At 39.6% G+C, this 20,379-nt stretch overlaps 1 protein-coding gene across 1 annotated transcript in view; it reads left to right on the forward strand.

The window, feature by feature from the left end:
* The first annotated feature begins 16,016 nt into the window (after positions 1-16,016).
* Positions 16,017-20,379, forward strand: part of LOC108678234 — a 6,486-nt gene continuing 2,123 nt past the window's right edge. The window contains exons 1-5 of the mRNA XM_018166602.2: positions 16,017-17,993; positions 18,576-18,668; positions 18,894-19,102; positions 19,489-19,690; positions 19,910-20,110. Coding sequence (XP_018022091.1) covers positions 16,021-17,993; positions 18,576-18,668; positions 18,894-19,102; positions 19,489-19,690; positions 19,910-20,110 — 2,678 coding nt within the window. The 5' untranslated portion in view covers positions 16,017-16,020. The remainder of the gene's footprint in view (positions 17,994-18,575; positions 18,669-18,893; positions 19,103-19,488; positions 19,691-19,909; positions 20,111-20,379) is intronic.

Consider the following 20,379-nt stretch of genomic DNA (forward strand, 5'->3'; position numbering starts at 1 on the left):
TTTAGTTCCGATTTTAAATTCGCACTCGCACCGAGCTGTGCCAAGAAAAATGGCCACAGCTTCCTCAAATCAACACGGATTGCGATAAAACTGTTCAAAAGTGTGCTCCTATGTCTCATGAACGTTTTAATGTCCCAATTAACCTTCTGCCTATACTTTTTCATTCATGAATTTCTATAAATGTATGTTTATGGAGATAGTTTCACCCACCCCCCCCTGCCTCGATTCACAAATTACCCTGTCCAGGGTAATGTATAAAACATGCATTTAAAAATACAAATCGACCCAATTTTCGCGAAAGAAATAAATTAAAAATCATTATATTTCCTCTCACTTCATTATCCATGCATGTCACACATATTGAAGGCTGAACAAGGATTTTATTAAAATAAATCGAAAATCAGCTTTAACTTAAAATTGTCATTCAGTCACCGACAGAGATAAAATTATTTTTTTCACTCACCTGATATTATTCCTGATGAACTGTTATCGTTTTATTTCGATTATTCACAACTTATGAACACGTGTTTTCTGAAATTTCAAGTAATTTTATGACATCCTTCCACGTCCATCATCTCTGCGCCAGATGTAAACAAAGAAAATGGCGAGATACTCTGCGACACGAGAGAGTTCGCGTGTTTTATCGATTGTGCACTGTTAAAAACGTTATGAATAGTATCAATCTCAGTGAAAATTTACTGCTTGATCATAATATGAATAGTATCAATCTCAGTGAAAATTTACTGCTTGATCATAATATGAATAGTATCAATCTCAGTGAAAATTTACTGCTTGATCATAAATTAAGACTCTCAGTGATCTATTATTCACAACGAATTGTTTTTATTAACTAGCCTACTAGCCAAGATGGCCAGCTATTGCTTGATCTCGACAATGAACTCAATTATTATCAGTCTTGGTGAGGTGATTGTGAACAATCGTGATTTAAAAAAATAGTGCAGAGGTGATATTGTTGAGTTAATTTTTTTTATTTTAGATCCACGTTATTCTTAATTTATGTATTCATTCTATGCAGAAAATTCTGGCCTAGCCCTAGCCCTCACCTACTGAGTTTTATAGCCGCAAAGTAACATATTTTTGAATTAGCCTAATTTGAATTCTCTCATGGGCATGGCTTGATCATGCACTAAGAAAATGGCTCAAAAATTTGTTGACAATCTTCAACTTGAATTTTGCCCATCTGAAATCTACACGGAGCAAAATATTCTAGATCTTGTGTTTACTAGTGAAGAATCAATGATAGATGAGCTTCGCCACGAGGCTCCGTTGGGCAAAAGCCACCACCAATCATTGTTTTTCAATATTAAGTGTTGTACGTGCAGAAAAGACGCTTCGGAAGCGTGAACGTTTGAACTTTGCGAAAGGCGACTATGATAAACTCCGTGAAACGGTGAATGCGGCGAATATTTCGGACTGTATTAAGGACATGAATGTGGCTGAAAAGATGGTCGTTTCTCAAAGACACGGTTATGTCTGCAGTTGATGCCTGTGTACCCAAGATTACTCTTGGAGGAGTCAACAAGTCCCAGTGTATGAACAGTGCAGTTAAGACTCAGCTAAAGACCAAGAAAGAAGCCTTCAAGCGTTATTTACGAACTCGCAGCGAGTCTGATTATAACCTGTATGCCAGAGCTCGAAATCAAGCTAAAAAATTTTGTCGCACTGCAGTGAAAAACTTCGAAAAAAATATTGCTAAAAATGCAAAAAAGAATCCGAAAGCCTTCTTTTTGTACGCTAGTTCGAAAAGTAAGTCAAAGGACGGTATATCTGAATTGAAAGTAGACCAACGAAAGATTTCCTCTGATGAGGGCAAGGCTAACGTTCTTAATCAGTTCTTCAGCAGTGTGTTCACAGATGAGGACTTGAACAGTATTCCAGATATTGAGTAGCGCCCAGTCGGCTCGAAGTTAACATGTTTTGAAATACACGAAGAAGAGGTTCTCAAGCGCCTGGTAGCTCTAAATCCCAACAAGTCATGTGGACAAGACGGCTTCCATCCCAGATTGCTCCAAGAATTAGCAACCGTTCTGGCCAGCCCATTGACAGTATTTTTTCAAAAAACCTTGAACGAAGGAACTTTGCCGTCCGACTGGAAGGAAGCTCAAGTAACACCATTGTTCAAAAAATGTGACAAAAGCAGCCCCGGAAACTATCACCCTGTCAGTCTGACAAGTGTTGTTTGTAAGTTAATGGAATCTGTTGTGAGGGATAGGATTATCGATCACTTGACTGCTCACCATCTCATCAGATTGTCAACATGGTTTTATTGCCGGCAGATCCTGCACCACTAACTTATTATCTACGTTGAACGATTGGACTCGCCTGCTGGACGAAAGGGAGCCAGTGGATGCATTGTACCTCGATTTTGCCAAAGCATTTGACAGTGTTCCGCATGAGCGGCTGTTGCGTAAAGTGAAGTCTATGGGAATTGACGGAAACGTACTCCAATGGATCAGAGATTTTCTAGTAAGTAGACGACAACTTGTCAGTATTAACGGAATCGTGTCAGACTGAGCATCAGTGCGCAGTGGCGTGCAACAAGGAAGTTCTTGTGCCTATTTTGTTCGTTGCTTCTATAAATGATCTGCCAGAAGTAGTGTCCAGCGTGTGCTCCATGTATTCCGACGACACAAAAGTTTATAATTCAGTGAAGGATGCGTCAAATAAAGCGCAATTACAATATGATCTTGACAGTTTAGTTAACTGGGCTGATACGTGGCAGCTGCGGTTTAATGCTGACAAGTGTAAAGTACTTCACCTTGTGAAGAACAATGAACAGCAAGGTTACAGTATGAGAAGACATGGTTGCAACGAGAGAGTAATGATTGAAAAGTCTAGTGTGGAAAAAGATCTCGGAGTTAAGTCGACAAGGAGCTGAAATTTTCTAAGCATGTTAAAACGCAAGCTAACACATCCAAAAAAGTTCTTGGACTAATCAGACGCTCATACGAGTTCCGATATGCAGAAGCGATGTAGCAGTTGTTTGTTGCTGTCGTGCGCCCGAATCTAGAGTTTGGAAACGTTGTGTGGTCACCGAGATTTGAAAAGGACAGAAATTTAATAGAGAATGTTCAAAGACGTGCAACAAAGATAATTCCAGGCTGTAAGGGCAAGTCCTATGAAGAAAGATTGATGAAGGTTATGAAGCTTCAAAGCCTCAGTTATCGGCGTCTGCGTGGGGACCTCCTTGAAGTATACAAGTATACTCATGGTCTATACAAGGTCCTCGAAGGATTACTAGAATTTGAAACAAGAACCAACACCAGGGGGCACTGCTATAAACTAAAAAAACTTGCGCTGCAACTTTTCCACGCGACAAAATTTCTTCTCGCTTCGAATCACCGACATGTGGAACAGCCTCCCCGACGACATCGTTGGCGCTCCAAGTATGAACGCGTTCAAGAACAGACTAGATAATACTATGGAAAATATAAGTTCAGATTTGAAATGCCTAGCGAATAGCTAGTCTTCCGGTGGAAGTCTAGTAGCTACTTCAAACTATCGTCAGTCAAGAAAAGATCCGGTCAAATGACACGATTTTAGATCTTCTGTGAACAAGGCACGAAAAGGAAAAGAATCGTCGACAGGCCACATCAGGCCTACACTTCAGCGCCGAGATCACTATCTTATGTTATGTTATATGTGGTCAAAACAATGTCTAGTCAATCGACAAAGATTCAGTCATATGAATTTCCCTTGCCATATATTTTTCAATGGTCTATCAGCTATCTCTTTGTTCGAATATTCTGCGCCACGGACCTTCAACAAGCACGGCAAATTGCGGTACTCTCAAATAAACTTGGTTAAAAATTCGGGGCTCATGAATAGCTTGGAGTCCGCCATGACTGCACGCGCCCTACCAGCTTGGCGTCTGCATTGCGACTGAACTAGCCTCCAATTTTTCTCGGCTCGTTAGGCGCCACACACTAACGGAGTTGGGTGGTTTGAAGGCGAGCCTCGCTAGACTCGCGGATAGGATATGGTAGTGTATGGGGCCCTTAAAAGTCATATCAAGGCTCCAGTGAAGACATACAGTATTCCGGACTGGAGTACCTACTTCTTTGTCAAGACGTCGTGATAAGATCATTTATTACTGTGACCTGCAGTATAAAATTTTATTTATAATTCATGTCAAACTTTAAATGCTTATAAGGGGACCGTTTCGGTAAAAAAAAATTTATTTACGGACGGATCGTTTTGAAATTTGGTACACATATGTAAAACAGAAATCGATGACTTTTTTCTTCGTGTGAATTTTTCGAAAAAAAATTAAGGAAAACGTGAAATTGATAGAAAACGGCTAAAAAGGGGGTACTGTAGAAATCTATCTCCTCATTCATTAAACAAGCTACGTCATCGAGAGACATATCATTCGATTTGTAACGAATATATCTAAAATCCATCCGACCATTTTTTAATTTCGAATTTGTTCGAAGGGAGGGGGATTTTTCCTAAATTTTCCCAAAAATTGCAAATTTTCCCCTACCCTGATCCCCTTTTTCCAATATATAATCCAAGCTATAACAAAATCGAAAAAAGATCGGATATTTTCTAGAAATTTTTTTTACAAATCGAATGGTATATCTCTCATTGCTGTAGATTGGAAATCATAGGAGATAGATTTCTTAGGTGTAAAACTTAAATTTTTCAGGAGAGCCGAAAAACTGAAATTTGTCATCATTGAAGGTATAAGTTTTACTTGCACTTCGACGGCTGTCGTGAACGAATAAATTAACGCACAAGAGTGGTTTTGGGATCATTAGATGCGCATCTTTTGGAACTTTAAAACGATACTAAAAACCGGAAAAGCCACAATTTTAGATTTTTGACCGAAACGGTCCCATTAAATTTAGGATATAATATGAATATTTCTACGGGCCATCTTCTATTAAATTTTTCATGACGGAATCTCCAAGTAATTTTACTCCTGAATGTTAGATGTGATGTCTTCAGCTAGAGCTGCGGTTCATATGTACCATCAAAGGAACCTTCAGTTGGTTGTGTACAAACTACAAATACTATCACGGTGATTATTGTTCGACTAATGTGCTGAGTTTTGAGAGTTGTTTGGAATACTAGTTGGGTGTATTGACTTAAACTGCGCTTTGCGTGTTTGAAGTTGCCAAGAAAGAAGTTGAAAATTTTAATGCAACGTGCATAAGCCAGTTCATAGATGGAACCTTCAGCAACAAAAGAGCCTGAATAAAAACAATGTCGGAAGCGTTTCAGACTAAGCTTGCATGACGACATTGAATGCTCATTTCTAAGCACGCCCGCCACGATTAATCTTACAATTTCCGGTGCTGTGTTTGGCGAGCGAGATTAAAATATAGATATTTGAGAAATTATTGATGGAAAGGCGATAAACAGAAAGATGGAGGCGTCCGAGGGATACTCCCAAAAAACGAGCCTTCTCAGTGGAACAAGTTCTTGGAGCCACAAGAGGGAAGAGATTTTTTTGACATGCTTCAGTGAGCTCATATCAGTTATGAATAAAATTTTGCGACATAATTTTTCAAACTATTTTTAAAGTCTAGTTTCATTTCTTTAGGTATTGTCATATATAGAACGTAACTAATAAAAAATTAGATTTCCTTTTGAAAATCTGTGGTCATGTTCGGATTAAGAACATATTAGTGTATTAGAAGGCCTCATCTTAGTGAAAATACACGAAGAAAACTGGCTCTGACTTCCATCTTTAACCTACATTATATAATTACAATTTTATATTTAATCTTAGGCTCGCCTTGACCCTACCATTTATGGTTGAGTTGAACCATGACTCCAGCATTGTTGGAGAGAGGCGGTGTCAAGTGGCGTAATTAAAGATTGGGAAAATGAGTTATTCTAAGTTTCATTGAGCTGCGTTCATTAGTTAATGAAAAGGAAGTGATGTAAAAATCTGTATTACCAAAAATCTGTAGTAATTCCTGTCGCTGCCTATTGACAATATCTACTTATATTCCAAAATTTAAGGACAGGGTGGCCGGTGGCTAATGTTCAGAGTACCAAGATTGGCGCGGAGAGGTGCGCGTTTGATCCCAGCTCTGTGCGCCAGTTTCTGGTCAGAATCGGCAAGGAGGCCGGGCAATTAGGTACAGCAAAATTTAGGCTGTGAGTTGCGAGTTCGAGACCTCAACAAGCCGTGGATGTTTTGCGATGTTAAGAATCGGCGACAGGCATACGGCCTAATAAACGCTTAAACCGCTATCATTAGTATTAAAATTCAAACAAATCCGTTCAGTATTGATGGACTTATGACTGGTTGCCAATAACGGAAAACCCCTGATTTGGGGGGCGCAAAGCCCCCCGGTTTTACCCCGCGCCTCTACGCGTATTGTGCTTTGCACGAGCTCTCATTATTCTACTCACAGTACGTGCGATTGTAGAGCGAGGTAAAGTTTTCACTCTCGCAATCCCACAGCCCAAACCTCTGCTCCAATCTCGCTGGAAATTTCACCACTATGAGTCGAAATTTAATTTCCAAACTATTTTTGCTCGTGTGACTTTTCGATAAAATGTCGTTTTCTATGCTTTTTTCACAAAAAAACGGTGTTTTTTCCACCCTTTTTCAGAGGAAAATTTTTTCCACGCTCAATATCTCCCACACCGAGCCACAACTTTTCCCCAAACTTTGCATGAGCATTCTCTCATCCATGGGCTGCATTATCCTGCAAAACTCGTCTCCAAAATTTTCCTTTAAGGAGGGACTTTTTTCATTTTTTTCTTTTTACAAAATCCAAGATAATTTTACTCTTCATGTCACAGCTCGGCAACGCGTGCTCCGATCAAGCTCAGACTTTCACCACTTTATTTGCCTGTAAATTTGCTGCAAAACCACACACGTCACGACCCGCAAAATAGTCGCTTTCCTGTTTTTTTTTTCCCGCAAAACGCGCGCGCAAAATTTCCGCCCTTTCTTTTCAAAAATACACTTTTGCCCTCAAAGCCCCCCTTTAGAGACAAATGATCTTGATCAAACTCCACCCACGTGTTCTCTAGTTTGTGCCCAACATTTTGGTACCAGTCTCATCCCGATGCTATAGGTTTTAGGGTGCGAATTTTTAATTGGAAAATTTCCATCAATCTTGAGAAATTCGCAAAATTTCAACAACTTTCTTAATAACTCGGCCAAAACGATCACGATCGGGCTCAAACTTGGCACGCGCATTCTCCCAAAGCGTGGGTAAAAAGCGTTTTTTTTTTTTGTTTTCCTCTGCAACCCCCGTGCTCCGAGATATCGACCGTCAAAATGTCTAATTTTGGCCTCAAATTGATCGTCGGCAAAATGATCGTCACGTCCAAACCAAGCATCGCAGCGGCTTGGCGTTTCTTTATAAAGATTTTCCACATCATCACCTACAAAATGAGACCCAACGCACGTCACAGCTCTTCCTGAATCGCCCGCAAACTGTCGGCAAAAACACGCGTTGAGTGGCCGAAATTTTTCGCTCACTCTTTTGTTAATAACTTCCATGAATGAGCTTGGATTGACTTGAAATTTCACACAGCACTGCTCACGTTTGTTTTCGATGAATTTTTGTGGTCTGCCGATTTTTCCTTGTCCATTTTGTACATTTAGTTCCGATTTTAAATTCGCACTCGCACCGAGCTGTGCCAAGAAAAATGGCCACAGCTTCCTCAAATCAACACGGATTGCGATAAAACTGTTCAAAAGTGTGCTCCTATGTCTCATGAACGTTTTAATGTCCCAATTAACCTTCTGCCTATACTTTTTCATTCATGAATTTCTATAAATGTATGTTTATTGAAATAGTTTCACCCCCCATCCTGCCGTCGATTCACAAATTACCCTGTCCAGGGTAATGTATAAAACATGCATTTAAAAATACCAATCGACCCAATTTTCGCGAAATAAATATATTAAAAATCATTATATTTCCTCTCACTTCATTATCCATGCATGTCTCACACATTGAAGGCTGAACAAGGATTTNCCCCCCTCCCCCCGTATTGCGTCAAGTGAGGAAGAAGAGGCCAAGTTTCCTTGAGGCGTTGCTGGTCATTGATTTTTTTTGGTGGAGTGTAAATAAAAGATAAATTTCGCTTTAGATAACTTTGTAATCTAAAGCGAATGAGAGACATTGTTGTGAGATGTGTGTATTATAAAGGAAAAAAGTGTAAAATGAATGAAGAAAAAGAAGAAGGGGGGGTGAGGTGGTGAATAACTGGTTAGGCCCAGTTCAGATGGCCCAGTGGTTAAAGTTCAGAGTACCATGATTGGAGCAGAGAGGCGTTGGTTCGAACCCAGCTCTGTACGCCAGTTTCTGGTCAGAATCGGCAGAGGCCGGGCTGTTAAGCACAGCAGATTCGTAGCAGGACATTGCGAGTTCGAGACCGCAAAATGCTGTGAATGTTAAGAATCGGCGACAGGCCTACGGCCTACTAAACGCTGAAACGCTATTATTCTTTTTATTAAAAGTTGCGTTTTGTTGTTTTAATTTAAAAGAAGGAATGTAAAAATCTGTAATAATTCCTATTGCAGCGTATTGTCCAATAAAACATTTAAAAATATTAACCTGAAATAATTCCATTTTATGGAAACTACACGGAAAAATCTTCGTTCAATCTACGTTTAAAACCTCGTTTAAACACACGGCCTGCCTGACGTAGACCCACGTCACGTTATGCTGCGTCACTCCGTGAGTTCCAATAACGCATTCACTGCTTATGGTTCGTTGAGCGAGTATTCCTGTGAGAAAGTCTCGTGGTTTGCTTCTTTTTTCCATGATATAATCAAGTTTATTCGCTTCCATTAATTTCATTTACCGAACTATACTATCGGTGCAGTTTTCTAACCTACACGCTAATGATCGAGGAACAAAACTTGTTGGATATCAACAATTATGAAGCAGTGATTATGCAAATTTTGTGTTGGTTGTTTAATATTTGCCTATTCAACTTCTCGAGACGAGACTGGGAGGGATTGTTCTGCACTCAGTTCCTATATTTTGGACCTACACAAGAGGGCATGTTTCACTGTTTGTTTGTTGGTTGTTTATTCAACTATGTTTTTACTTAGGTACGTAAGAATAAAGAAGAAATAACAACGGCAATAGTAAAGATTTGTTTTTTATCTTAATTATTACTTTTTATGTAGACTGTTAGACATTTATTACTTTTTATGTAGACTGTGTTTCAGTAATTTGTGCGTTAAAAATACATTATATATTACTGAAATTTTTGAACTATGTGTATTTTATTCTGTGATAAAATTATTGAGAAACATGAGTTCATCATGTTAGTTTTTGTTGTCGTACGCTACTCGATCTCGGTAAACAATTAATAATAATTTATAATACAGTGAAAAATACGTCGCAAAAAATACAGTTGCAAGGTGATCTTGACAGGCTGGTTGACTGGGCTGATAAGTGGCAGCTGCGTTTTAACGCTGACAAATGTAAAGTTATCCACCTTGGCATGAATAATGAACAGCAAGATTACAGTATGAGAAGACACGGTTGCAACGACAGAGTTATGATGTCGAAGTCGACAACGGAAAAGGATTTAGGAGTTAATATCTACAATGAGTTGAAATTTTCTAAGCATATTGAAGGTCAAGTTAATAAAGCCAATAAACGACTTGGACTCCGAACCTAGAGTTTGGAAACGTCGTGTGGTCACCGAAATTTGAAAAGGACAAAAATTTAGTAGAGAGTGTTCAAAGACGCGCAACAAGGATAGTTCCGGGCTTGAAAGGCAAGTCCTATGAGGAAAGATTAAAGATTATGAAGCTTCCAAGCCTCCGTTATCGACGCCTGCGTGGGGACCTCATTGAAGTATACAAGTATACTCATGGCTTATACAAGGTCCCAGAAGCAGAAGGATTACTAGAATTTGAAACAAGAACCAACACCAGGGGCCACGGCTATAAACTAAAAAAACAGCGTTGGAACACATCCATGCGACAACATTTCTTCTCGCTTCGAGTCACCGACATGTGGAACAGCCTCCCTGATAGCATTGTTGACGCTCCGAGTATGAACATCTTCAAAAACAGACTAGACGAAGCTATGCAGGAGCATATGTTTAGTCTTAAAATGCCTAGCAAATTACGGACCAGGCAATAAGTCCAGCAGCTATCTCAATCAATCGTCAGCTATGGAAAGATCGGGTTCCAAAGGCCGGATCCCTTGTGAATCAAGTCACGAAAACTCGAAAAGTTCAAGAATCGGCAACAGGCCATGGGCCTATTTCTTCAACGCCGACAATTCTATTTCATAAATGCCCTGGTAGAAAACGCACACCGAAAACAGGGCGAGGCACCGAAACGTTCGTTGACATACGCAGAGAACATGTCAATCCAGTAAGACACTCGCGGTTTACATTTTTCGAGAAGTTAAACAATGTTTGGTTGCTTTGATTAATTTAATTCACTGAATTTTACTCTCGGTGCAGTTTTCTTAGTGTATGTTTCGTTTGTTGGTGGTTTATTCAACTTTGTTTTTACTATGGCATGGAAGAATGACTAAGAATTATCAACGACATAAGTAACAGAATTAATTTAAATAATGTTTTGTATTATAGAGATATTGTTACTATCATTTGTGCGTTAATAATTCATAATATATTAGTAAAATTTTTGCATATTGATTGTTCGAAAACTGGGAGTGGTAGGTAGTGGCACGAAAACGTTCGTTGTCACTGCAAAGATCGTTCGCGGCGGACTCGGTAAAATAATAACTATCGGTAGGCGTCCGCGTTGCCCGCGCAGCGCAGCAGGAGATAGTCAGTTGCGTTCACTGCCAGAGCCCGTGTGCATAATTTCGTTCTCTAAAGTATCATAGGCCTATGAATTATTGTGAACCAAAGTTTCATAGGTACTCTTAATAACTTGAATAATATGTATTTTAGCTTGAGTTAGCTCCTTCCTAAACTCAACTAGCAGTCTCAGTCTGGGCCTGTCTGGCTAAACTCAACTGGCTGTCCGGCCTTCCTTCCTTCCTCACACTCAGACTGTCAGACTCAGTGTCTGTCTCTCAGTCTCAGAAGTTTATAAGTCTGCATTGCTAAAAATTTCATTTTCGGTTTTTGTTTTCTTTCTTTGAAAAGCTGAACTTGTTCTAACATTGAAGTTCAGAGAGTTCATCTGCCTTACCGGCTCAGCTTTTGGCCCGCCCCTTGCACTTTGAGCTGGTGCTGGTCGCTGGAGCTGGAGCAATGGAAAATGGTATCATGGTAGCTAATGGACTAATGGTACAGTTGCTGCTTTTGTTCTTGGGGAAGCTAATAATGTAATATGCAAGTGGATGAATGATGATAGTGTTTCAGTTAATGATAATATTTTAGTCACTGACACTGAGGCTGTTGTTGTGGTGGATAGCTAAGGTCATTTCACAATTCACAGTTGACACTAAGGTTGAGGAATCTGACTGTGAAAGCCTGATTGAGGCAACTTCTTTGGAATTGGATGCCCAGAGTCTGGGTTGAAAAAGGCAGATATTAGGATTCATAGAAAAGAGTGAATCAAGTGAGAGCCTTGTTGGTGGAAGACTGGAAGCCTGGGACTGGGAGGGCTACTCCTATCAGGCTATCAGTCCTATGTTTCCAGGCTTCCTGCTATATCTGTGCTTAGAAACCAAATTCAGTTGAATAGTGCTTTCAATCAGGCCAATAAGAAAGGCAAAATTTGCCCTGCCATTGAAAGTAGAAACTAGGTTAAACTGGAAATTTCGGCAGAAGTCAAATGTAAATGAGCCACAAACATTCAGATTCCAGATCATCAATTTAATCTGTTACTGTAACACAATCTGGAAATGTCAGGCAGAGCTTTCCTAAAATCATGGGCATAAATGTGCCATTTCTCATATTTTTATGAAAGAATTAAGGCCAAGGTCATTAATATGGGTGAAGTGAAATTGACCACAAGCAAGCATGGAAAACTTCTACCATTTTCGAATGAAGTGCCACTGTGCCAGTGTCTGTGACTAGAGCTTTCCCACCATTTCTGGAGACTGGAACCGCGAGATTTCCCCCAGGTGAATTAGCTACCTCCTATCTTATTGTTACCGTAACAAAAGTGTAGGTACAATTAGGCTGCAGATTCCAAGTGTAGGTATTAAAAATTTGTCACGCTCACACGCTGGAGCCACAAGATTTCAGAAATAAGTAGGAAATTTTCAATCCTTACCATAAGCATGGTTGGTGGTCCCATCACTCCCACAGTCCCAGTCTCCCACTCCCATGGGCATTCATGTCTCATTAATGGTGGCTTCTGCCCAATTTTACACAATGATCTGTGTCCATGTCCCTTGCTTAATTTTATTTCATGTTCCCTGTTCTGTATCTTTTCTGTCTTCATGAATCACTTATAACATGACAGTTAGTTGTTCACCCCAAGGCACTGAGGAATTGAATTACAAGCATCTCTTCCAACAATCAAGTCCGCAATAACCCTGCAGTCCCTGCTGAATGCTGTCAGTGCTGTTTGTGCAACTGATTGTTACAGGCCAGAAAATTTCAACTTAAATGCATAAATTGTAACAATAATTAAGAAGAACAATGAAGTCCAAACCGCCCAAATGCTGTTGGCCTGCTTGTGGTTGGAGCATGGCCTGGATATGGGCCCAAATCAATGGTCAACTTTTTCCCTGTTCTCTAAAAGGGGGACCAGAAGCCCATATGTTTTTTGGAGCTGCTGGCCTTGGCTGGTCTAGGTGCTTGGCTGGTCTAGGCCTCACGCTTTGAAGCAAGGCAGGGAGGGTCAACAACAACAATACAGTTAGTGCCACATGTCTTGCTATGAGTATCAAATTATATATATGCAAATGAAAAGACTAGATAACCTTCCCACCTATGCTATAAACATGTTGAATCTTTTCATCATTGAGTTTTGCAAGTACCCAAAGCTGATAGTGCAGGGTGATTATTTTGATGGTACTGATGGCTGGTGCAAGGTGATAATTTTGATTTGAATGTGAAAGCCATGGGAGTGGAAAGGTGTTTACATGTAAGTGGGATAGTGAGTGTGTTTGTAAAGTGTGTGAGACTGTGAGAAGTGAGTGTGAGTGTAAAGAAGTATAGATGAGAGTGAGGAGTGAATGTGAGTGCATGACTGGGTTTTTCATGGCATGCCAGCATTTGTAAACTGCTCCCTAATTGACAAAGATGAAGTTCAACTCTACTGAAATCTCTTATCCATGTTCTATTCAAGATTTAATGCATTTATTGCCATTATCAAATCATGTGTGATCTAAATAACTATGTTCATGTGTGGTTGATCATCACATATGCTATAAGCTCATAGTTTAAAATAAAAAGAAAAGCTACGGTAGTGACAGCCTTGGGTTTTGAATTCAATTTTTTCTGTGGAATCATGAGGCTTGATAAAATTGATGTGGAACTGCAAAATTTTGGATAAATTTTACTTACTAAAACTTCTTACTACTAATATTTCCTCAATGATTTTGGGTTCATGGGTTTTCTCAATGACCCAAGGTCATGAATCATTATCTTTAATGATATTAATATAATAACTTCTTTGTTAATGGATTCTTTCAATTTGTGCCCTTGTTAATCTACCTAAACACCAAACAAAGATTGCTTTACATTTTACATGCTCACTTGAATCATTCAATCTAATTTGACAAAGAATTTAAAGGTAAAGGAAATGTTAATGATTTACATTTGTTCATTTAGATTACAATTTTCTTTAATTAATAAATTTAGTTACCTTAAAATGGGGTAACTTAGACCACTTTTTTTTACGATTGATGCCATTTTTTTACTAGCTAAATTAAACTTGAATTGAAACATGCAAAATAGAGGTCTATACTCTAGCTTCACTTACTATAAATTGCTGGCTCCTGCCTCTCATAGTCTTTATGTAATTTCAAAAAAAGTGATGGTCTTTGTTACCCCAGCTCTTGGGGTAACTTAGACCGGGTGGTAAAATCAATTATATTTTTTTGGTAAAATAACTCCAAATAACTCCAGGTTTTGGTGCATTGTAGTAGAACTCTTCTAGTTACATATGCAAATGACAAACTTGAGGAAAGTATCATAGTTTGCAAATGGGGGGCACCGCCCCATAATGAGGGAAATGTGACTACCTAATGGCAGCCCTGATGGGGTAATATTGACTGGCTTGGAAACTAAGTTAAAATTACCATATATAAGACTGTAGAGTCTGAAACATAAAGAAAAAACATAAATAGGCTGTCAAACATAAAATATGTTATATAAGGTAATTTTATATTAACTTCCAAGCCGGTCTATGTTACCCCGTAAGGGCTGACATTAGGTGGTCTAAGTTACCCCATTTGGGGGCAGTGCCCCCCATTTGCAAACTATGACACTTTCCTAAAATTTGTCATTTGCATATGTAACTAGAAGAGTTCTACTACAATGCATCAAAACCTGGAGTTATTTAACCAAAAAATAAAAAAATTGGAGGGGGTACTCTGACAGGCATTAAATAATAGCTTTTTTTCGTGGGTCACATTTTTAATTTTTTAACCTATTAGATATGCAAACTTTTTAAATCTTTCTATTGTGTTATGTAGCCTCAGTATTAGGCCTTTAATGCCCATTGACAAAATTTTTCTATGTCAAATAGTTTTTGAGTTGTGGGGGTTTTTGTTAAAAAACGAAAAGTGGTCTAAGTTACCCCGCCGGTCTAAGTTACCCCATTTTACAGTATTCTTTTCATTCATGTTGTTTTTTTTTTTTTAATTTTGAATATTTTCTAAGGAAATATTCTTAATTGTTGGGCAAAAAAAAAATTAAAGGAACAATGGAAATATTCTTGCATGGACACAGTAGTTAATTGGTCTTTTATATTTTTTTCAGTTTTATTGTTTTGTGTCTATTTTGTTAAAATGTTACAAAAGGAATATAAACATAGTTTAATATAAATTATCTTGTGCCAGTTCAAAGGATTTGTTCTGCAGCGATCATCTGTCACAGAAGCTTTCAGGTGAGAGGCATACCTAATTTAGAGCTCTGTTATAGATTTACTCTTATTATTCATTAAGTATTATTCTACTATATTGTTTGATTATATATGCATTTTTTATGAACCTTAATATGATCAAAATTATTCAAAATTTAATTCAATATACTGTAAAATTGCACTGAAATTCTCAGTGGCTTACATAAGAAGCGTTCATGACTGAGACGAGTTGTGTGACAGCAACATCTGTGGCTGTGTTTGGGTGTGGGTGGTGTTTGTTGGACGAGTGTAGCAACTTCACGTTTCAGTGTGAGGGGTAAGATTACTGAGTTTGCCAAACATTTTCTGCATTATTTTCTCAAGTTTGCATACAGGTTTAATGGTCATTATTGTGATTATTATTGTTATATTTTTATAGTAATATTATTTATTTATATTATTAATATGGTTATACAACCCATAAACTGTCTATACCTATTTAAGTCACATCATATTTTATGAATGACTTGAGTTTAAATGGCATATGATATTTAGACTCAGTGCTTTGTTAATTGATTAGTAATGAAATATTCAAATTGTGATGGGACAGTGATAGAATCTACTCCAAATGCAACAGTCTATTGCGTGTATACAGCGTTAAATTAATAGAAAAATTATTTAGATTATTTGATTAGTTTTAGCAAAACATTGTTTGTGCTCAGTAACACTGTAAATTATTCTTTAATAATATTAGCAAAATCATATATTTTTTTTTCTTTAAGATGTTATATATTGTTGAAATATCAGTTATGTTGCATAAACATTTGAATACTATTATTATAAAAGTCCCAAAAGGCGGCTATGTGTGAGCATCAAGCTGCCTGCTTGTCTTTAGAGGTTAATGGCTGATCTGAAAGGTTCTACATTTCATTTAGACAGTGGGATGAACATTATTGATATGTATGTTTATTGTTTTTTTCATGTGATTTTATGGTGAAATGATCACATTAGAATTAACTCTACAATTATCCATAGTAATTAATAACTGTTCAGTATGTTGCGTATTTCATAGATTGTATTTCATGCGCAGGGGCTTGAGCTGCAAGATGTCGTCTGCTGCAGGAGCTCCGGCGTCTGCTGCAGGAGCTCCGGCGTCTGCTGCAGGAGCTCCGGCGTCTGCTGCAGGAGCTCCGGCGTCTGCTGCAGGAGCTCCAGCGTCTGCTGCAGGAGCTCCGGCGTCTGCTGCAGGAGCTCCAGCGTCTGCTGCAGGAGCTCCGGCGTCTGCTGCAGGAGTTGCGGCTACCGCATATCTTGAAGAAATGATTACCATCTGCAAAAATATCGAAGCTATTATGACGCTAGCCACCAAGTACACAATCAAATTTCTGTATATGGAGTGCTGGGATAAAGATCCCAATGAAACTTACAAGACCTACCTGGAAAAACTTCAAGGTCAGCCCTTTACGGAGAAGGCTTGGAAAAAATTATGCGGTTTCTTGCATGGCAAGTTTGAGACCGAAAAGACCCCTGACGGATTTGACATGACGGCATCAGACAAATTGTTTATTATCGTCCGGAGTATTAAAAATGATGGGAGGGACTCAAATGCTGTGCTAAATAAAGTAAAGGCCGTCAAGGATATCAGAAATGAACTCTTCCATGAAGATGGGTTGCTGAAAGATCCTACAAAGGTTCCTGAGATCGAAGCTAAATTGATCGAGCTGATTGAAGAAGGATGCAGGTTTAATGGCCTCTCTGCCAGTGAAACAGATACGATGAAATATGAGCTGTACCTTGATATGGATAACTGTTATACTCCTGATAAATGCAGGCTAAATCACGTGATCTATCTTATACTCAATGATGGGAAAAAACTGTCAAACAGTCGTTTTCAAAAATATCGTACTGAAAATCTACTATTCAAGGTTGGCCGCGTTACGAGGTCAGATGTTTTTCACTCGCCTAAAGTGACACCATATGGACAAAATACCGGCACTTTTCCTTACACTGAAATATTAGACAAGGACGATAGAGTTGCAATTGTTTCGGGCATTGCAGGGGCTGGCAAAACAACTCTGCTCAAGAACATAGCCTTACTCTTTTCTGGCTCGCAGGCAAACATCCCTGATTTTTTAAAGGGATTTGAAGTCCTCATCCACTACGAGTGCCAGGACAGAACTAAGGAGAATTTGACTCAGGTCTTCATGGAACATTTTACTGGCTTGTTTCCTGAACCTGACAATGAAACTCGAGTCATGGAAGCTCTCCAGCAGCTCCATGTGCTGTTTCTCATCGATGGATTTGACGAGCGCAACAGAGAGTCAATGAATATTCTGCGTGAACTCCTGGGAAAAATCTGGCATTTAAAATCCCGCATTCTGATCACCACACGTCCTCAGTCTTCAGAAAAACTTCAAGATTTTCTCAGAAGAAAAGACGCCACTTTCACCGAGTGCAAGATCATGCCTCTGTCTGACACTGAGCAATTGGAGTTCATCGAGAGATATGGTCGTTGTTTGCCTATCGAAGCTGCAACCGCAGAGGCAATGAGAGATAAATTTTCTGAACTTAACAGGGAATTACAAACAAAATTCACAGAGCCAATTTTGTTGCTGTACTTCTGCTCGATTTTTTTGTACACTCCTGATAAGATTGACAAATGGAGAAGCTTCAATGACGTGACGAGAGACATATTTGAGCTACTTAAGGCCCTTGTGAAAGAAAAGCTCAGCGATATCCATGTCAGTGAGGAAGAAGTTCTAATCGACGACCTGTTCATGATCATTGGCCAGTGGGCTTTGAAGTTACTTGCCTGCAACAAAGTCACCTTCACTCAGGATGAATTCACGGACTTGCAACGTCTATGCCGTGAGAAGATTAAGTCACATGATGATGCCTGTGAAGTTGAAGCTAGTGTAATCCTTGACGTGGTGCTGAGAGTGGAGGAATCGTCTAAAAGCAAGACTTATATGTTCCCTCATAAGGCAATCCAGGAATTTGTGGCCGCATTTTACGTAAATAGACAATTGAAAAACCCCGAAAAAACTCTTCTGGATATTTTGGGAGTTACCAACCTGAGGTAACTCTTGTTAAAATCGCATGCCCACAACTCTTGTCATCTCTAGCGTAATGAAAGTTAGCATATTTGTAGCTTTATTGTCAGTGGAATGTAACCCGATCGTAAGCTAGCTGCTAGTGGCCGTGCATCGCAAATGATTTTGTGTCTAAATAATTTTTTGCAGCTTGAAGCAACCGCAGATTATAATTCAATTGTGGTAATAGAATCGTAGATAAATAGTTAATAGAAAGATTGAGATAAAATGTGAATGGGCAACTACAGTATATACATTTATCATGCATTTTCTCTGAATGCATGTTCCTAGGTTCTGTGCAGTAGCCCACGGTTACATTCATCTAAAAAATGTTATTTTTTGACAATGCGAACTTGTTTGTATTTTTAGAAGCATGTAGTATTTTTTGTGACCAATGTTGATTAAAGTAACACATAGGAGACATCGCACGTACAACAGGTATATCATGTGTGTAGTTTCTCTTGGCTGGTGACATCCTTAGTAATAAATCTTATGCACCGTGTGTGATGTGTACAATGTTCAGTTGTGTACTAGCAATGATGACTGATGTTGACAGTGTTATGCTGCAGGGACGGAGATCACAACCCGCGCCCCTCAGGAGTGCCGGCAGATAAACTTCAAGCAAGAGGACGTCATTTGCAGGGAACACAAGATCTCAGCCTGTGAGTCTTGATTGCGTTGTTCACTGAACTGCTGCTTGTGGATGCAATTATTTATATTCTTCTGACGTCTTTGCTCTGATTTGTATGAATTAGGGATTGAATTTAAAAAATTAGCAAGTTCTTAACGATTGGGCAATCATTCATGATCTGCATTTGCTACGCGACCCGCTAGTAGTTTTGACGCTACGCACCCCCGTAAAACATCTGCTTGGACACCTCCACCAGCTTCCTGGAGGTGCTGCTGTACGTGGTGCAGATCATCAGCACCAGCGTCTTGCAGCGGCGGTGGCCGGAGCTGAAGGAGCTGCTGTTTGAAGCTGGTGTCACCGCCGCCGCTGTGATGGACTGCGTCGCGCGCTGCTGTCCTGACCACGCGGGGACGGTGGCCGAGCTTGCCGCTATGTTGGAGGACGTACCGTGGGAAGTCCATTACGGTGGGTGACGTTCACTCTTGTTGAATGTGGTGAGTGACGTGTACTCTGTTGAATGTGGTGAGTGACGTGTACTCTGTTGAATGTGGTGAGTGACGTGTACTCTGTTGAATGTGGTGAGTGACGTGTACTCAGTTGAATGTGGTGAGTGACGTGTACTCTGTTGAATGTGGTGAGTGACGTGTACTCTGTTGAATGTGGTGAGTGACGTACACTCTAGTTTCATTTGTCAGTCGTCTTTCTTCAGCTGCCTCATCCAACGCAACGCGCCAAATTAAAATATTGGATGTTATTATTATGTGTTATATTAGGTGTCATTAGATTTTATTAATATGGATTATATTTTGTTATTATGTATCAAATTAATTCACCCCTGCTGACTGTCGCAGATAACCACGTAGCGGCAGTGATTGCGATGCTTCACCACGTTAAGCCTCAACTTCTGTGGGTAAACATGGAGGTCTTTGCTCAGAAGGAGGCCCAGTGGGTGGAGTTCTTGGAGGAAGCGGGAAGTGTGGAGCTTACGCTTTGGAACTCTCGTGACTCCGGCTACCTTTCTGACGACCTCCTCCAGTATCTGCCCGAGAGCAGGTGAAAACCTTTCAGGTGCAATAATATATTTCTCGTGATATAATATATCGTGATGTAGTATTATTGTCTTTTGTATGCGTATAATATTTTAATGTATTTTCATTATTATTCTTAAGTTTGATTAGCATAAACATTCATTATTTTCTCACATTATCCATCCATCTAAAGTGACTTGATCACAAATTCAATTTGACTTGTGATTATTTTCCTGGTGGACAGTGCGAGGCTGAGCGAGTTCTTCGGGTATATGGGGCAAAATGGAGCGGCCGCCCTTGCCACGATGGTTCGTCGCTCTCAACGCGATATCACTTTGTTTATGGACAGAATGCCAACGGTCACAACTATGGGCCACTGTGAGTGTAGCCCAGCAATCTCAGAGAATGCTGGAGGTATAGCTGCTTCTTTGCCTGAGGGAGTCGAGTGCTTAACATGGAAATAAACAACAACACGCATGTTGCCACGTCTACTGTACCACACCACACATCAGCACACATGTTGCCACGTCTACTGCACCACACCACACATCAGCACACATGTTGCCACGTCTACTGCACCACACCACACATCAGCACACACGTTGCCACATCTACTGCACCACACCACACATCAGCACACACGTTGCCACGTCTACTGCACCACACCACACATCAACACACACGTTGCCACGTCTACTGCACCACACCACACAT

The sequence above is a fragment of the Hyalella azteca genome, unplaced genomic scaffold (genome assembly GCF_000764305.2).
Source record: "Hyalella azteca isolate HAZT.00-mixed unplaced genomic scaffold, Hazt_2.0.2 contig493, whole genome shotgun sequence".
Classification (NCBI taxonomy): Eukaryota; Metazoa; Arthropoda; class Malacostraca; order Amphipoda; family Hyalellidae; genus Hyalella; species Hyalella azteca.